Source organism: Lissotriton helveticus, chromosome 12 (assembly GCF_964261635.1).
Source record: "Lissotriton helveticus chromosome 12, aLisHel1.1, whole genome shotgun sequence".
NCBI classification, from domain to species: Eukaryota; Metazoa; Chordata; class Amphibia; order Caudata; family Salamandridae; genus Lissotriton; species Lissotriton helveticus.
The window spans coordinates 11394884-11412982 of NC_136073.1; the positions used below are offsets into that span (position 1 = coordinate 11394884).

The 18099-nt window shown below is 48.2% G+C and overlaps 1 protein-coding gene across 1 annotated transcript in view; it reads left to right on the forward strand.

Annotated features, from left to right (window-relative positions):
• The first annotated feature begins 714 nt into the window (after positions 1–714).
• The window catches only part of POLRMT (RNA polymerase mitochondrial), a 133629-nt gene continuing 116244 nt past the window's right edge, over positions 715–18099 (forward strand). The window contains exons 1-3 of the mRNA XM_078671130.1: positions 715–817; positions 12270–12368; positions 13130–13884. Coding sequence (XP_078527256.1) covers positions 757–817; positions 12270–12368; positions 13130–13884 — 915 coding nt within the window. The 5' untranslated portion in view covers positions 715–756. The remainder of the gene's footprint in view (positions 818–12269; positions 12369–13129; positions 13885–18099) is intronic.

The window sequence follows — 18099 nt, forward strand, 5'->3', positions numbered from 1 at the left end:
TCGTTGTCAACTGACCCATGTTATGAGCGAACATTTAAGCCAATTCTAGGTACGACGCTAGACATGCGTGGATTTTTTGGCCCTATTTATGATGTAAAAACAACACTTGATGGATGGAATGTTGCACAATGGCAAAACATTCACCCCCAGTCCCTATTCATGATGTATACAAAAAAACTACAAGTCCCAGCATTCTTGGCGTTGATGGCTGAGAACCCGTATAGACCAAAAGCCACCATGACAAGCATCCAGTTGACAGATATTTGCAAAATGCTTATCATACATTTAAATCTCTGGAAAAATAAACCTAAATTGAGAAAAACACGCTCGATCCCCCAAAAAGGGACAGAGCTAGAGCAGCAGGAGGACCCAAAGGTCACCGCTTGGGTCGCTATGCCCAAGTCCGTCTTCAGTTTCTTTAGCGATGTCGCTCTTCCTGAGCCATCATGGCGTCCAAAGTTTCCTGCGAAATAGAGGAAGGACTGATGGGGTTGTAATGGTTGGTTAATATGGCTCTCCATTTCTGATCCGTACACTGACGGCGGCCGGCACTGTTCCAAGATGGCTGCCCCCCCTGCATCACCTGTGCTTCTGGACTCAGCCACCTTGCCTGGATTCCAGGTTCTTTTGGGGATTGTAGTGATTGTTGTGGTTGTGCTACTGTCTTTGACTTTTGCACGAACTACATCCCCCGTCATGCCGCGCGCGGTGTCAGCTGCGTGCGCCTGCGCAGTGCAGCGGGCCGCTGGCCGGGCAATGGCGGCGTTGAGGCTGCGGGCGGTGTGTGGTCTCCTCCGTGCGCTCCAGCACGAGAAAGGTGAAGGGCCGAGCCTGGCAGCGGGGACGGGGCGGCGTTTGAAGAGAGACAGCGGGGTGCAATGTGGGGCGCTGTCAGTGCAGTGTGGGGCACTTCTAGGGGTGATTCATAAACTTGTAGTGAGTGTGTGTGTACAAACAACACCCCCGCCCGGGACCCCCGGCACCAGCAACCGAGGCCCCTCACTCACAGGGACAGCGTGGGAGGGCCAGCTTCCCTCTCACAGAGCAGGTGCAGCATAAGTAGCAGTAGTGCAAGCTTCACTCACATATAACTCCCAAGTACAGCAGTGCAAGCCTCCCACTTACAGGGCAGGTACAACTTCACTCACATACATTGTCCTAAAGCTTAAGCTTCTTTCAAAAGCACAGCAGTGCAAGCTTCCCACTAACTGGACAGGTAGTCCACAAGTAGCAGTAGCGCAAGCTTCACTCACATACAGTGTCGTACGGCTTATACTTGATCAGTAAAAATTGCGTTTGGTGGACATAATAAACGTCAAAACTGTGCAAGACTTATTCGACACGCCATCAGGATCTGCTGGCCTTAGTCCTGCTAGCTCACAGTGCACCGTCTGTAACCCCTAACCTTGCAAGCTAACAGGTGGAGTAAGCAACCTCAGATCATGACAGCCCTGACTCCCCAGGGAAATCCTGGAAATAGATTAGATCCCTATTGTTTGGTAACCCATGCATACCCAAAGAGACACACAAGAAAGACACATGTCGTTTTAATTATTTGAGCATCGTGATTCTTGAGTAAAATACACGCATTGTAATAATCAATAGAAAGGAACAGAATAGTGTGATCAGCATTACGAGAATGGTGAAGAAGATAAACAAATAAACCATTGTGCTGGTACAGAGAATATATGCTTGCATGTAAGTACTGTTATCTATTGTACTCCTACCTAGTTTACCTATTCTAGTGTGAGTGAATCTGCTGGAATCCCTGTAGGGTAATCTAACGTCCCTGCAATCTGTGACTAAATGTCATCAGGGAGTCTTGTCTTGCTGAAGAGATGGGCGTCATCCTTTGCAGGAGGTAAACAGGAATCCGCTGAGCTTGAATTCCAGAATGGGGCGACCTCACAGTGCCAGCAAAATGCTCCTCTAACTAAACAAAGGAGTGATGTTTATCTGTTAAACAACACCCATGTTGCCATGCAGAAGTCAGTCAGGCTGCAATTATTGATTCCACCCTGACAAAGCTGTGGCCAAGCGAACAATAATAACATTTTGGGCAGTGAGCTTTAGCTTTCGTACAGGATGTTCAAGGAATTTGATTATGGGCCTACGAAGATGTGCAAATGTAAGCAAAGCTATTTCTTGGAACAATATCTGTTCCGAGCAAATATGAACCTATAATATCTAAGGCCATTCTTGGATATTGTAAATGTAAAGGGAATTCATAAAGAGTACATTGTCTGTATACTTGTCATCACAAGTTACCTAGCTCCATGATGACTACCCACACGGTTCGCACTAATTATGTGGTGTGTGTGGCAAACATTTGGAATACAACGATACTGTTCATAACGTGAAAAAGACAACGCAAGGTTGCACAGAAATGCCCCAACAGGCAAGTGATATTTCTAGGAAAGCAGAAACATGTTAGTTAAAAAAAATATTTACCAATATATTTTTAAAAAATCGAAATTTGAAGTGCAGTGTATTAATTAACATGGGCCACTGGTATAACATTCACAGAACCAACCCAAACATAAGCTATTGGCATTGTAAATGACAATGCCTTTTATTTATGTTTTAAAACTAACAAGTAAATAAAAGACATTGCCATTTTCAATGCCAATAGCTCAAACTCTTACAACTGTGAGACCTATTGCATTGCAAATGCTTGTTTGTGTCTGTGATTGCTGCCATATGGTGAAAGTACCTGTGCCTTGGTCACTTTTTGGTTTTGAAAATCTGGTCATGGCATTATGTGATGGGAAGGGTTGTAGGTTTCCTGTATGTTACTTGGCGGCTGGTGAAGAGTTGAATACTGGGATGTACAGTCATTGGTGTTGCTTGAAGATTGCATGGATGATGTGCTAGGGTGCTGCTTTGTATCTGGCGTAGATAGACTCCCAGGGTGCAGCTTTGTATCTGGCGTAGATAAAGACCCCTAGGGTGCAGCTTTGTATCTGGTGTAGATAAAGACTCCTAGGGTGCAGCTGTGTATCTGGCGTGGTTAAAGACTCCTAGAGTGCTGCTTTGTATCTGGCGTGGTTAAAGACTCCTAGGGTGCTGCTTTGTATCTGGCGTAGATAGACTCCTAGGGTGCAGCTTTGTATCTGGCGTAGATAAAGACCCCTAGGGTGCAGCTTTGTATCTGGCGTGGTTAAAGACTCCTAGGGTGCTGGTTTGTATCTGGCGTAGATAGACTCCCAGGGTGCAGCTTTGTATCTGGCGTAGATAAAGACCCCTAGGGTGCAGCTTTGTATCTGGTGTAGATAAGGACTCCTAGGATGCAACTTTGTATCTGGTGTAGATAAGGACTCCTAGGGTGCAGCTTTGTAACTGGTGTAGATAAGGACTCCTAGGGTGCAGCTTTGTATCTGGCGTGGTTAAAGACTCCTAGGGTGCTGCTTTGTATCTGGCGTAGATAGACTCCCAGGGTGCAGCTTTGTATCTGGCGTAGATAAAGACCCCTAGGGTGCAGCTTTGTATCTGGTGTAGATAAAGACTCCTAGGGTGCAGCTGTGTATCTGGCGTGGTTAAAGACTCCTAGGGTGCTGCTTTGTATCTGGCGTGGTTAAAGACTCCTAGGGTGCTGCTTTGTATCTGGCGTAGATAGACTCCTAGGGTGCAGCTTTGTATCTGGCGTAGATAAAGACCCCTAGGGTGCAGCTTTGTATCTGGCGTAGATAAGGACTCCTAGGGCGCAGCTTTGTATCTGGTGTAGATAAAGACCCCTAGGGTGCAGCTTTGTATCTGGTGTAGATAAGGACTCCTAGGGTGCAGCTTTGTATCTGGTGTAGATAAGGACTCCTAGGGTGCAGCTTTGTATCTGGTGTAGATAAGGACTCCTAGGGTGCAGCTTTGTATCTGGCGTAGATAAGGACTCCTAGGGTGCAGCTTTGTATCTGGCGTAGATAAGGACTCCTAGGGTGCAGCTTTGTATCTGGCGTAGATAAAGACCCCTAGGGTGCAGCTTTGTATCTGGCGTATATAAAGACCCCTAGGGTGCAGCTTTGTATCTGGCGTAGATAAAGACCCCTGGGGTGCAGCTTTGTATCTGGCGTAGATAAAGACCCCTAGGGTGCAGCTTTATATCTGGTGTAGATAAGGACTCCTAGGGTGCAGCTTTGTATCTGGGGTAGATAAGGACTCCTAGGGTGCAGCTTTGTATCTGGTGTAGATAAGGACTCCTAGGGTGCAGCTTTGTATCTGGTGTAGATAAGGACTCCTAGGGTGCAGCTTTGTATCTGGTGTAGATAAGGACTCCTAGGGTGCTGCTTTGTATCTGGTGTAGATAAGGACTCCTAGGGTGTAGCTTTGTATCTGGTGTAGATAAGGACTCCTAGGTGCTGCTTTGTATCTGGTGTAGATAAGGACTCCTAGGGTGCAGCTTTGTATCTGGCGTAGATAAGGACTCCTAGGGTTCCTGTTCCTCCAAAACCAGGGATGTGGTGACTGAGATACAGTGCTGTGTACTGGTCCTGAAGAGCAGATGCCTATGTAATTTCTGCAGGGCCTTCTTGCAGAGTCTCGTGGTGCTCCATGGAGGTGCCTACGTGCAGAGACCTGGTTTGGTTTCTTCTATTATGGGTACATAGTTCTAGAGTGTTGCTGGAAGAGGAGCATCTTAATAGGGCCCTCAGCCCTGTTGACATCAAATGCTGTGCCCTCACTGCGGTGACGGAACACTGGCTGTTGACATCAAATGCTGTGCCCTCACTACAGTGACGGAACACTGGCTGTTGACATCAAATGCTGTGCCCTCACTGCGGTGACGCAACGCTGGCTGTTGACATCAAATGCTGTGCCCTCACTGCGGTGACGGAACGCTGGCTGTTGACATCAAATGCTGTGCCCTCCCTGCGGTGACGGAACGTTGGCTGTTGACATCAAATGCTGTGTCCTCGCTGTGGTGACGGAATGCTGGCTGTTGACATCAAATGCTGTGCCCTCACTGCGGTGACGGAACATTGGCTGTTGACATCAAATGCTGTGCCTTCACTGCCGTGACGGAACACTTGCTGTTGATATCAAATGCTGTGCCCTCACTGCGGTGACGGAACACTGGCTGTTGACATCAAATGCAGTGTCCTCACTGCGGTGACGGAACACTGGCTGTTGACATCACATGCTGTGCCCTCACTGCGGTGACGGAACACTGGCTGTTTACATCACATGCTGTGCCCTCACTGCGGTGACGGAACAATGGCTGTTGACATTAAATGCTGTGCCCTCGCTGCGGTGACGGAACACTGGCTGTTTACATCACATGCTGTGCCCTCACTGTGGTGACGGAACGCTGGCTGTTGACATCAAATGCTGTGCCCTCACTGCGGTGACGGAACGCTGGCTGTTGACATCAAATGCTGTGCCCTCACTGCGGTGACGGAAAGCTGGCTGTTGACATCAAATGCTGTGCCCTCACTGCGGTGACGGAATGCTGGCTGTTGACATCAAATGCTGTGCCCTCATTGCAGTGACGGAACGCTGGCTGTTGACATCAAATGCTGTGCCCTCACTGCAGTGACGGAACGCTGACTTGACATCAAATGCTGTGCCCTCACTGCGGTGACGGAACGCTGGCTGTTGACGTCAAATGCTGTGCCCTCACTGCGGTGACGGAACGCTGGCTGTTGACATCAAATGCTTTTCCCTCACTGCGGTAACGGAACGCTGACTGTTGACACAAATGCTGTGCCCTCACTGCGGTGACGGAACACTGGCTGTTGACATCAAATGCTGTGCCTTCACTGCGGTAACGGAACACTGGCTGTTGACATCAAATGCTGTGCCCTCACTGCGGTGACGGAACACTGGCTGTTGACATCAAATGCTGTGCCCTCACTGCGGTGACGGAACACTGGCTGTTGACATCACATGCTGTGCCCTCACTGCGGTGACGGAACACTGGCTGTTTACATCACATGCTGTGGCCTCACTGCGGTGACGGAACGCTGGCTGTTGACATCAAATGCTGTGCCCTCACTGCGGTGACGGAACGCTGGCTGTTGACATCAAATGCTGTGCCCTCACTGCGGTGACGGAACGCTGGCTGTTGACATCAAATGCTGTGCCCTCACTGCGGTGACGGAACACTGGCTGTTGACATCAAATGCTGTGCCCTCACTGCGGTGACGGAACACTGGCTGTTGACATCAAATGCTGTGCCCTCACTGCGGTGACGGAACACTGGCTGTTGACATCATATGCTGTGCCCTCACTGCGGTGACGGAACACTGGCTGTTTACATCACATGTTGTGCCCTCACTGCGGTGACGGAACACTGGCTGTTTACATCACATGCTGTGCCCTTACTGCGTGACGGAACAATGGCTGTTGACATCAAATGCTGTGCCTTCACTGCGGTGACGGAACACTGGCTGTTGACATCAAATGCTGTGCCCTCGCTGCGGTGACCGAACACTGGCTGTTTACATCACATGCTGTGCCCTCACTCTGGTGACGGAAAGCTGGCTGTTGACATAAAATTCTGTGCCCTCACTGCGGTGACGGAACGCTGGCTGTTGACATCAAATGCTGTGCCCTCACTGCGGTGACGGAACACTGGCTGTTGACATCAAATGCTGTGCCCTCACTGCGGTGACGGAACACTGGCTGTTGACATCAAATGCTGTGCCCTCACTGCAGTGACGGAACGCTGGCTGTTGACATCAAATGCTGTGCCCTCACTGTGGTGACGGAACACTGGCTGTTGACGTCAAATGCTGTGCCCTCACTGCGGTGACGGAACGCTGGCTGTTGGCATCAAATGCTGTGCCCTCACTGCGGTGACGGAACGCTGGCTGTTGACATCAAATGCTGTGCCCTCACTGCGGTGACGGAACACTGGCTGTTGACGTCAAATGCTGTGCCCTCACTGCGGTGACGGAACGCTGGCTGTTGGCATCAAATGCTGTGCCCGGAACGCTGGCTGTTGGCATCAAATGCTGTGCCCTCACTGCGGTGACGGAACGCTGGCTGTTGGCATCAAATGCTGTGCCCTCACTGCGGTGACGGAACACTGGCTGTTGACATCAAATGCTGTGCCCTCACTGCGGTGACGGAACGCTGGCTGTTGACATCAAATGCTGTGCCCTCACTGCGGTGACGGAACGCTGGCTGTTGGCATCAAATGCTGTGCCCTCACTGCGGTGACGGAACGCTGGCTGTTGACGTCAAATGCTGTGCCCTCACTGCGGTGACGGAACGCTGGCTGTTGACATCAAATGCTTTTCCCTCACTGCGGTAACGGAACGCTGACTGTTGACACAAATGCTGTGCCCTCACTGCGGTGACGGAACACTGGCTGTTGACATCAAATGCTGTGCCTTCACTGCGGTAACGGAACACTGGCTGTTGACATCAAATGCTGTGCCCTCACTGCGGTGACGGAACACTGGCTGTTGACATCAAATGCTGTGCCCTCACTGCGGTGACGGAACACTGGCTGTTGACATCACATGCTGTGCCCTCACTGCGGTGACGGAACACTGGCTGTTTACATCACATGCTGTGGCCTCACTGCGGTGACGGAACGCTGGCTGTTGACATCAAATGCTGTGCCCTCACTGCGGTGACGGAACGCTGGCTGTTGACATCAAATGCTGTGCCCTCACTGCGGTGACGGAACACTGGCTGTTGACATCAAATGCTGTGCCCTCACTGCGGTGACGGAACACTGGCTGTTGACATCAAATGCTGTGCCCTCACTGCGGTGACGGAACACTGGCTGTTGACATCATATGCTGTGCCCTCACTGCGGTGACGGAACACTGGCTGTTTACATCACATGTTGTGCCCTCACTGCGGTGACGGAACACTGGCTGTTTACATCACATGCTGTGCCCTTACTGCGTGACGGAACAATGGCTGTTGACATCAAATGCTGTGCCTTCACTGCGGTGACGGAACACTGGCTGTTGACATCAAATGCTGTGCCCTCGCTGCGGTGACCGAACACTGGCTGTTTACATCACATGCTGTGCCCTCACTCTGGTGACGGAAAGCTGGCTGTTGACATAAAATTCTGTGCCCTCACTGCGGTGACGGAACGCTGGCTGTTGACATCAAATGCTGTGCCCTCACTGCGGTGACGGAACACTGGCTGTTGACATCAAATGCTGTGCCCTCACTGCGGTGACGGAACACTGGCTGTTGACATCAAATGCTGTGCCCTCACTGCAGTGACGGAACGCTGGCTGTTGACATCAAATGCTGTGCCCTCACTGTGGTGACGGAACACTGGCTGTTGACGTCAAATGCTGTGCCCTCACTGCGGTGACGGAACGCTGGCTGTTGGCATCAAATGCTGTGCCCTCACTGCGGTGACGGAACGCTGGCTGTTGACATCAAATGCTGTGCCCTCACTGCGGTGACGGAACACTGGCTGTTGACGTCAAATGCTGTGCCCTCACTGCGGTGACGGAACGCTGGCTGTTGGCATCAAATGCTGTGCCCGGAACGCTGGCTGTTGGCATCAAATGCTGTGCCCTCACTGCGGTGACGGAACACTGGCTGTTGGCATCAAATGCTGTGCCCTCACTGCGGTGACGGAACACTGGCTGTTGACATCAAATGCTGTGCCCTCACTGCGGTGACGGAACGCTGGCTGTTGACATCAAATGCTGTGCCCTCACTGCGGTGACGGAACGCTGGCTGTTGGCATCAAATGCTGTGCCCTCACTGCGGTGACGGAACGCTGGCTGTTGGCATCAAATGCTGTGCCCTCACTGCGGTGACGGAACACTGGCTGTTGGCATCAAATGCTGTGCCCTCACTGCGGTGACGGAACACTGGCTGTTGGCATCAAATGCTGTGCCCTCACTGCGGTGATGGAACACTGGGAGCTGTTCTTATTCCAGTTACCTTACACTGGTACCTAACCTTCATGCAGTATGATCATGACCAGAACTCCCTTTAGTACCATCCCATAACTCGTAGAGCTGTCTTTGCTTCAGTAACATTAAACTTGGATCTACCATTAACACAGTGATTGTACATTGGTAACACTCCTCTATCAAAGGGTAGTAAATGTGGTGCTGTTTTTCAAAACAGAGGGCCTTCTTTTGAGTTTGACTGGCAGGGTACTCTGCTACAAAGCTGGTTGAGGACCCTGTTCCCCAACTCGCGATTCCCCCACTCTATTTGGAGTCGGGTGGACGGCAGTGTTTCTGCCGGGGGACCTTCGGCTGGTGAATACCTTTGACTGATGGCCTGATGGGCATTAGGACCTTGGCAGTGGGTGTCAGACTTTCAACCTTTTTGAAGTTGGCTGTTCTGAGATTTGTGCTGTTTGGGTCCCGACAGAAAATAGAATTAATAACCCGCCCCACTCACTGAAAAACGATTCCCAGTGCATGAATGCCATCAATGTTTTGAGCAATAAACTCTAGCTATGGTAGTTTGTTTATAAAGTACAGAAAAACTTTAATGTGTTGGTGCATTGAACATAGAACATACCCAGCAAAGTTTCAGTGCCTTAGGAGCTGGTTTAGCAACAGCCTTCTTGGTGGATATGTCTAATTGTCAGACTGTAGCTCTCCTGCATAATGTATTTCACCCCTTTATAGGCCTGGCGCAAAGAAGTACAGCCAGCCGAACTTTAAATAAGACCCAGAGCGGTCATGTGATCACATTCGGCTGGCCCAAGAACACCACCATTTTACATGTTCACTTTTAAACTTGAAATATTTTCTTGAGCATTGACATTTGACACACATTTCATATCATGCCTGTATAGGATAATATTCTCAGAACTGGCTTTTATATTCACAATTCTTCATAGGCATTTTTTCAGGAGCCTTGAGCATTTCTGTACAAGTGCTACCTTCACGGCACAAAATTGTATTTGTTCTTGTACGCTCTCGACATCTCTGTGGACATAGAATCAATGATGGCGGTCTGACTGGGGCTTTGGTATGGAACAAGGATAGCGTGTGTGTATATATATATATATATATATATATATATATATGTATATTCTCACACAAAGTTCACCACACTGGAAGAAGCCACAAGGTGACTGTAAAATGTTCCGTTTATTTTCAGGGTACCTGCATTCCATGTAAATCACGAATGAACATCTTCAAAGTTCAAACTGCCAGACCGGTTTCGGGAGTGCTTCTCCCTTTCTCAATGGCATGCTGTGAGTGGAAAAACGAAATTCACGTGCACCAATGCATTTAAAAGATCCTGCCTCAGTGGGCGTGGCTGTATGCACAGCCTGCTGGTTTCTGTAGTGTTCCGTGATTTTCCTCAAGTGAGTTCGTTTTTCAGTCACAGTCAATAATATTGTTATAAAACAAACCCATGTGGGTTAGATGTTCATCCCTTCATAACACGAATGTCTCATTCAGATGCCACTCGGAAATCACCTCCCTTTCACGGAGACACCTACTCGGTGCCCCCAGGGTCCGCTGCTGCGGTGAGCTTCTTCCGCGGCCTGGTGTAGCCGCTCCAAATTCTCACACAAAGTTCACCACACTGGAAGAAGCCACAAGGTGACTGTAAAATGTTCCGTTTATTTTCAGGGTACCTGCATTCCATGTAAATCACGAATGAACATCTTCAAAGTTCAAACTGCCAGACCGGTTTCGGGAGTGCTTCTCCCTTTCTCAATGGCATGCTGTGAGTGGAAAAACGAAATTCACGTGCACCAATGCATTTAAAAGATCCTGCCTCAGTGGGCGTGGCTGTATGCACAGCCTGCTGGTTTCTGTAGTGTTCCGTGAAAGGGAGGTGATTTCCGAGTGGCATCTGAATGAGACATTCGTGTTATGAAGGGATGAACATCTAACCCACATGGGTTTGTTTTATAACAATATTATTGACTGTGACTGAAAAACGAACTCACTTGAGGAAAATCACGGAACACTACAGAAACCAGCAGGCTGTGCATACAGCCACGCCCACTGAGGCAGGATCTTTTAAATGCATTGGTGCACGTGAATTTCGTTTTTCCACTCACAGCATGCCATTGAGAAAGGGAGAAGCACTCCCGAAACCGGTCTGGCAGTTTGAACTTTGAAGATGTTCATTCGTGATTTACATGGAATGCAGGTACCCTGAAAATAAACGGAACATTTTACAGTCACCTTGTGGCTTCTTCCAGTGTGGTGAACTTTGTGTGAGAATATATATGTATATATATATATATATATGTGTGTATGGCATCCCTCCTTTGTTTGTTGGAGGAGCATTTAGCTGACACTGTCAGGGTCGCCCACGCCAGAATTCCAGCCCAGCTGATTCCTGTTTACCTGCTGCGAGGGACGGTGCCAGGCTCTCCTGCAAGACGGGTTCCCTGATGACACCCACATGTAATTGGTGAGTTAGGTCACCCTACAGGGGTTCTGGCAGATTCGCCCACCCTATATCCACAAGGTTAGGGAGCGCTAGGTAGGAGCACTAAATATAATTGTATTTACATGCAAACCTATATATACTCGATGTGATGCGATGGTTGAACTCTTTATCTTCTTCGTTCACTCTCGAAATAGTTTATTCTGTTTCCTTCTATTGATAATTGCAGTTCACGTATTTTATACGAGAATCTCGTTGCTCAAGTAAATATTGAAATGCCGATCTGAGTAATTCTTGTGCTTCTCTTTGGGCATGCACAAGTTGCCTAATGAAAGGGTTCTAGATCTGTTTTCGCGATTCTTTGGGTTGTCGGGATGTCATGTTCTGAGGTTGCACATCCCACCTCTTACCTGATTGGGATGGGGTACAGCTGGTGCACTGTCAGCTAGCCTGGATTCAGGACAACATATCCCGATCGTGTGCATGAACTAAGTCTCGCGCAGTTTTGATGTCTATGTTCCCCAACAAACGCACAGTTTTACTGAATAAGTAGAAACCGTACGACAGTCTGAATCGTTGATACAAAATTAGAAGCTTCTTACCTTTGGCGAACAGTGGTTCATCCGTTCTGTGTTTGGCTCGAAGTAGCATATTTAAGGACGGCTGAATGATTCCCCTATACAGATATTATGTGGTGTTGCCTGTGTATTCTTTGATTGTGTTCTTTTACTGCGTGCTAGACCTTTTATCTCCATTAGTTATTTTAATGCTTTTGAAATTGGCAGCCTGAGGAAGACCGCAAAGTAACTATTGGTCAGACATGTTGTGATTTATGCATGGTGCTCCATCCAATATATTGCTTGTTTTTACCTATGCTACTCTTTCAGTGGACTCTGATATGGTTGTTGTTTGGAACGGCTAGCTATTTCTTATTTTAATGCCTTAGAACCTTTCATGTCTCTTGTCAGGCTGCTCATTTGGGACATTCAGAAGAAGATATTCATCGGTAAACCCTAAAAATGATGCTGGAGCCGTGGAGAATGTGCCCGCGGTGGAGCTGGTGGAAGGTAAGCTGTGTCCTGACCCCATACCTCTACCAGGAATGTTTCATTGAGTGGTTCCTATATACTGTGCCCAATGCCAGCTGAAGACAGATTCTGTTCTGAGTTATTTTATTGTTCTCAGTGAGTTGGTGACATGGTTGATTGTAGAGGTCAGATTTGGCTTATGAATAGTGGGGGTGGCTTGTGATCTTTAGGCATTGTCAGGCAGGTGCTGGCGAGGCAACAGGATATGATGTGGGTTGAGGGGTGGGCAGCGGTGAGGCCATGACCAGAGCATTGAAGGGTGGGGGCTGGGGTGCTGCAAAGCAGAGGACAGGGGTAAAGCTCCATGAGGGGCGTCCGTTAAAGATCTTCTATAGCATCTGGAAGGGGTACCTTACCTCTTGCCATGGAATCCATAGGGTTCAGCCCAGGGTGACTGCAGGTGCTCTTCTGAGGCGTCTGAAGGAGTCTGTGAAGTTACAAGGCGAGTAGGAGCTGTGTGTGGGGTATATGGTGGTGCCTGCAATGGCTTCTGGGCGTCTGAAGAGGGCTGGGCACAGTGTATCCAGAGGGTCTGGGTGCCTCTGTGGGGGTTGGTCTAACACGTGTAGTGATAACAGATTCCACTTGCGGTGTCTGTGGATTGCCATCTCTTTGATGGGGTTCTGCGTGTGCTTTTAGTTGTGGGTGTGAGTTGGTTGTCTTCTGTAGTGAGTATCTTGATCTGTATGACAAGGCCACCTGCTAACACTTCCATCATTGGTTGTCCTTAACGCTTGCAGTGTTGGAACTTCGAATGCATCAGCTCCTTGCAGAGAATCCGCAGGGTTGCTCCTTGGGTGAGACATCGCTTCCACAGATGAAGGGTGATAACAGTCCGAGCCAACCACAGAATTCAGAGACTTCAAGCCCAGAGAGCTGTCACAGCAGCTGCCCCAAACCTAGCCGATGGATGGAAAAGCTGGACAAGGAGAGGTGGACCAATCAAAAGAGGCAGCAGCGCTTAGAAGAACAAATATGGAATTCTCCTTTCCGGCAAGGGATTGGCATAGACTCTGAAGAAGCAGCCAACACCTCTCCTCTCAGTGATGCCTCCATAGACACCAAGCCAAAGCTGCCAAAGTTATTCACGCCCAAAAAGAAACCACCAAAGGGAAGTAAGGTCAAGGAGGCAAAGGCCCACCAGCCCTCCACCAAAAGCATCTCTTCCCGCAAGGGCAGCTCCACAAAGGCCAGTGCGGGCAGCCAGAGGCTAGAGATGCTGGCCGATGCGGCTCATCTGGCTGCCATTGAAGTTTTAGAGGAACGGATGCAAGGCTGGGAGGTGCTGAACACAGGCCCTCCGCTGACCGACAGGGAGGGCAAAATGCATGAAAGCCACCAGCTTGGCATTCTGGCCTTTTTGGAGGCGTGTGTCTTCACCGGTGCCCTAGAACCTGCCCAACAGTTCCTGCTCTACCACCACCGCTTCCCGGCCAAGCGGAAGCTCCTGGGCGTAAAGATGTACAACATCCTACTGCACGGCTGGGCACAGAAGGTAGGAAGAGGAGCGAATTCATGGCCAAGCGAATGAGGCAGGGGAAGGGTGGCGCGTTCAGCCGTACTCCAGGGCTAGCAAAGGGCTAGGAAAGGGAGGACACAAAGACATGGGAAGGAGGGAGCATGTGGCCTGGCACCATACTAATTAATGCTAATATGTGAAGTGGCAGGAAGTAACTTAACATGCAAGCTACCTGCCAGCAAAGTTTAGGGAGTTTGTAAAGGTATCAGATGAAGTGAGCATGCAGAAATGCACCAGGTATAACGGAGTGAAGATATGAAGGTATGGGAAAGACATGGCTTGGTAGTTCACACTGGACTGTTCCCATGAGGCACAGGGTCAGAGCTGATTTGCATATAGCCAGTGTCTAACCCAGGGTGGTGTGGAGTGCAAAAAACGATGGATTTAGGCACAGATCCTTGTACTGGGGTGAATGTATGACATTGTTCTACATTCTGTCCATCAACTGTGTTTTTTGCAATTTTCACCCCGAGTGGGCTGGGTATGCTCAGACGTGAGTCCCAGGCTCTCCACACCACTGGAGTCAAGCTATCCAGGCTGATGAAGGCTAATAGCCAGAAACCGGTCCTTGGATGCTTGATTCCGGTCTGGGAAAGACATGGCTTGGTAGTTCGGACTGGACTGTTCCCATGAGGCACAGGGTCAGAGCTGATTTGCATATAGCCAGTGTCTAACCCAGGGTGGTGTGGAGTGCAAAAAACGATGGATTTAGGCCCAGATCCTTGTACTGGGATGAATGTATGACATTGTTCTACATTCTGTCCATCAACTGTGTTTTTTGGTATGTAAAAGGGGAGCATCCGGCTCGGCACCCCTTCAAGTGAAGGATCTTTGTGAGGGTTTGGGAAGGAGCCAGTTTGTGACCTTGCTTCTGTCCAACTAATGGCAATATATCTGTATGCACAGTTGCTTATGTTAACTTGGATGCATGTGTTTGCTTGTTGGTGACCTGTATTTCTAGTTTGAAGGGTGTATTTGCCTGTCCTCTTCTGCCTCTGTTTGCGTTTTATACATGTGAACAGAGCAATGTTCCTTTGGGATCATTTGAAAGGCAAATTGTTTTTTTATTTAAAGGTCAAGTGAATTGTACCTAATAATGCAGTCCAAGCCATGCGTTTGTTTAGTATTACTGCGAAGAACAAAAGAAAGGACCCAAAGTGAACACATCCTACAGTAAATATATTTAGGAGAAAAAAATCATCACAGTTAAGTGTTACAAGTAAATTCCAAGTGAAGATGCAGCTCTTAGGGGTACCAAATTTGCAAAGAGTGCAGGGAGTTAAATAAAGCTGATAAAATATGAAACAAGTGGATGCCTCCAATTTTAAAACCAGAATTTTAGAAATGTTTGTTATTGAATTGTAAAGATAAGCACTTACAGGTGGTAAAAAGATAGTTGTAATTAGGTTTAATGTCGACTCTCAGAACCATATCAAGGGCACATATAAATATATCGACCCTAAATATTAAACTAGCCTAGATAATAATTAAGAAGCAATCATAATATATATTCTTACATCTACAAAATGAGTCCAAAAGCAATTACCATAGAAGATATTGTCAGGAAAGTGAAATAACTAGAAAAAATAAAATAGTGTATTAATGAGGGGCATAGATGAGTTCAGCGAACCATGACAAACCCAGCAATATATTTCTGTCACTATTTTTTGTTTACATTTTTTAGGGTTCTTATGTGTGTTAGTATCCTCTATACTGTTTGACCTTTTAGAACACACTCACTGGGTCGAAACATTGACCACAAGCCCTCTATACCGTCCTGATGATGACCTTTTACAACGCACTGCCTGGGTCGAAACGTTGGCAAAAAGCCTAATTGGGTTGTTTATGCCTCTGTTAAGGGGGTATGTTGCGATTTAGTGGCAGACTTTTCTATAATTCCAATTATGATTATAGACACTTGAAGAATTGTTTTATGATTTCCATGCTTTATTTATCTTTTGCTCTCTGCGCATTTGATAGACCTGAGCACTGCCCGGTCACTTGGTATTTGCCTATAGTTCCTTCATTTCTCCCCGGTACCACATATATTGATGCTATGCTCTAAAAACCCTCCATTGGCTTCCGGTGAGGGAGAGGATAACTTTTAAAGCACTATGCGTATGCCACCGTATCATCAACGGCAAAGCACCTATCCCTCTTTCTACCCTCATCACTCCCTATAGTCCTGGACGCAGGCTTAGATCCTCTGACACCTGGCTACTCGCTGTCCCTAAAATTAAGAAAACCCGAATGGGTGGCAGATCCTTCAGGTTACTGGCGGCGAAGAGTTGGAACATGCTTCCGAGGGAGTTACGCCTCGAACCCTCCGAAGTAAAATTCCGAAGAGCGCTGAAAACTTATCTCTTCTGCTCAGCATTGGTATAGCCTCCCTGTCATGTCTTCTCACCTTCTCTCCTAGCGCGGGGACACGCCGGTGTGCGTAATGCCATGCGCTTTATAAAATTCCAAAATAAATAAATAAATGCTCTAGGGTCCTTCCTTTCATTCTTAACAGTGATGCTCATCATCTTTGCAACTTGGATTAAACTAATTCTCTGGGCACAGTTCACTTGACCTTCAAAAAAGACAAATTATTTTTCAAATGACCCCGAAGGATCTGTTCCTATCTTCCCATATGAAATATTACCCAGGATACCAGGCATAGAGGGTGCCACTTTGCTTTCCCATGAGTGTTTCACAGCTCAGTGTCTTGTTTGTGTGTGCCAGAATCTCTGTCCATTGAAGTATGTGTGCCGGCTAATGGTGGTGATCCTTCCATGTTCATGTCTTTGTGTTTGAAGCGCTGACCAGACCGAAGGCTCAAACCTGGCTTCCGTCGGATGCCTGGCTATGGTAACCCTGAAGTTCTTTAGGACCCTACAACCAGAAACGAGCAAGGCGAGCTGTGAATATGCCTTGAGTCAGAGAGAGGGGAAAGAGATTGGAGAGGAGCAAGGGCAGAGGGTAAGAAGAAATTCAGGGCAGAAGAAGATGGGCAGCGGTCAGGAGCCGGCAGGGCAGCGAGGGAGGCAGGTTACAGTCCGTTGAGGCACAGGTCAGCGAGAAACATAGGGAACTTAAAACAGGGAACTAAATTTGGCCTGGGGAGTGGCGAGAAACGTCAAAGTAGAGAGAGATCGGAGGGGAAAGACAGGCCATGGGAGAAGAGTGACACTACGGCAGGCTAGTATGAAAGGAGTTAGTGCTGGAGCAGCCAGTAGAATGAGTTGTGACTGGGGCACCAGCTTCTGACAGTCTGCCCACATTCACCAGTGGATGAGTCTACCACTGTACACACCTCCTACTCATCCGCTCCGTTGTCGCACCATGACAATGTTCGCCTCATGCTGTGGCTCTTGGAGCCATGCCAGCCCCCGGGCTCAGCCTCTGCTTTTCTCATAGAATCTGTCTTTTCCTCCTCTGGTGCTGTACTGTCAAGATAAAAATGGTGCAAAACTCAGGTACTTAATTATCTCCACTAAAAGTTCCCAATAGGTTGTAATTTGAGAAAGAAGAGAGAAGATAGACTAAGTGAGACAAGAAGGGAGAGAGTGGTAGTGCAGTTCTTTGTATAGGGGCTTTTAGTGAAATACCTTTGCAGGATCTAACTGGAGAAGTGTGGCTCAATGGTTAGAGCGGCAGACCCTGATGTAGAGGTCTGGCCCGGGACCAGGGTTCAATTCCCGCCTCGGTGGGTCTTGGGGTCAATCTCCCCGGACCTGATAATTCTCGCCTCGGTGCCTAGTCTAATCATGGGTCCCACTCTGTGACCCTGGGCAATAGCTTGCTTAATCTCCACAACGGCCCCAGCAACGCTTGGATGCCTGGCTTCACCTTGGGGGTGCCCAGGAGTGGACATTTCACAGGAAAGCCAGGATGGGTTCCACAGCCGTATGAATACAGCGCTACGAGACCTCTGGGTAGAAGTGCGCTATATAAATACAAACACATTTAAAAATCATGCAAAATCATGTAGACATGAAAAATGCAGATGAATCTAATTTAGAGACTGCACTGAAAAGACATCCAATAAAGGGATATAACAGAAGGAAATAAATGCAGAAAAGGAATGTTTACGTCCAGATGAAGAAGCAGTGGAGAGGAAGTTAAAAGTGTGAGAGAGTAACTATGAAAACCAAACAATGACTAACTGGCCCAGATAATATAAGGTGTTGAAAACTTATTTTTGAC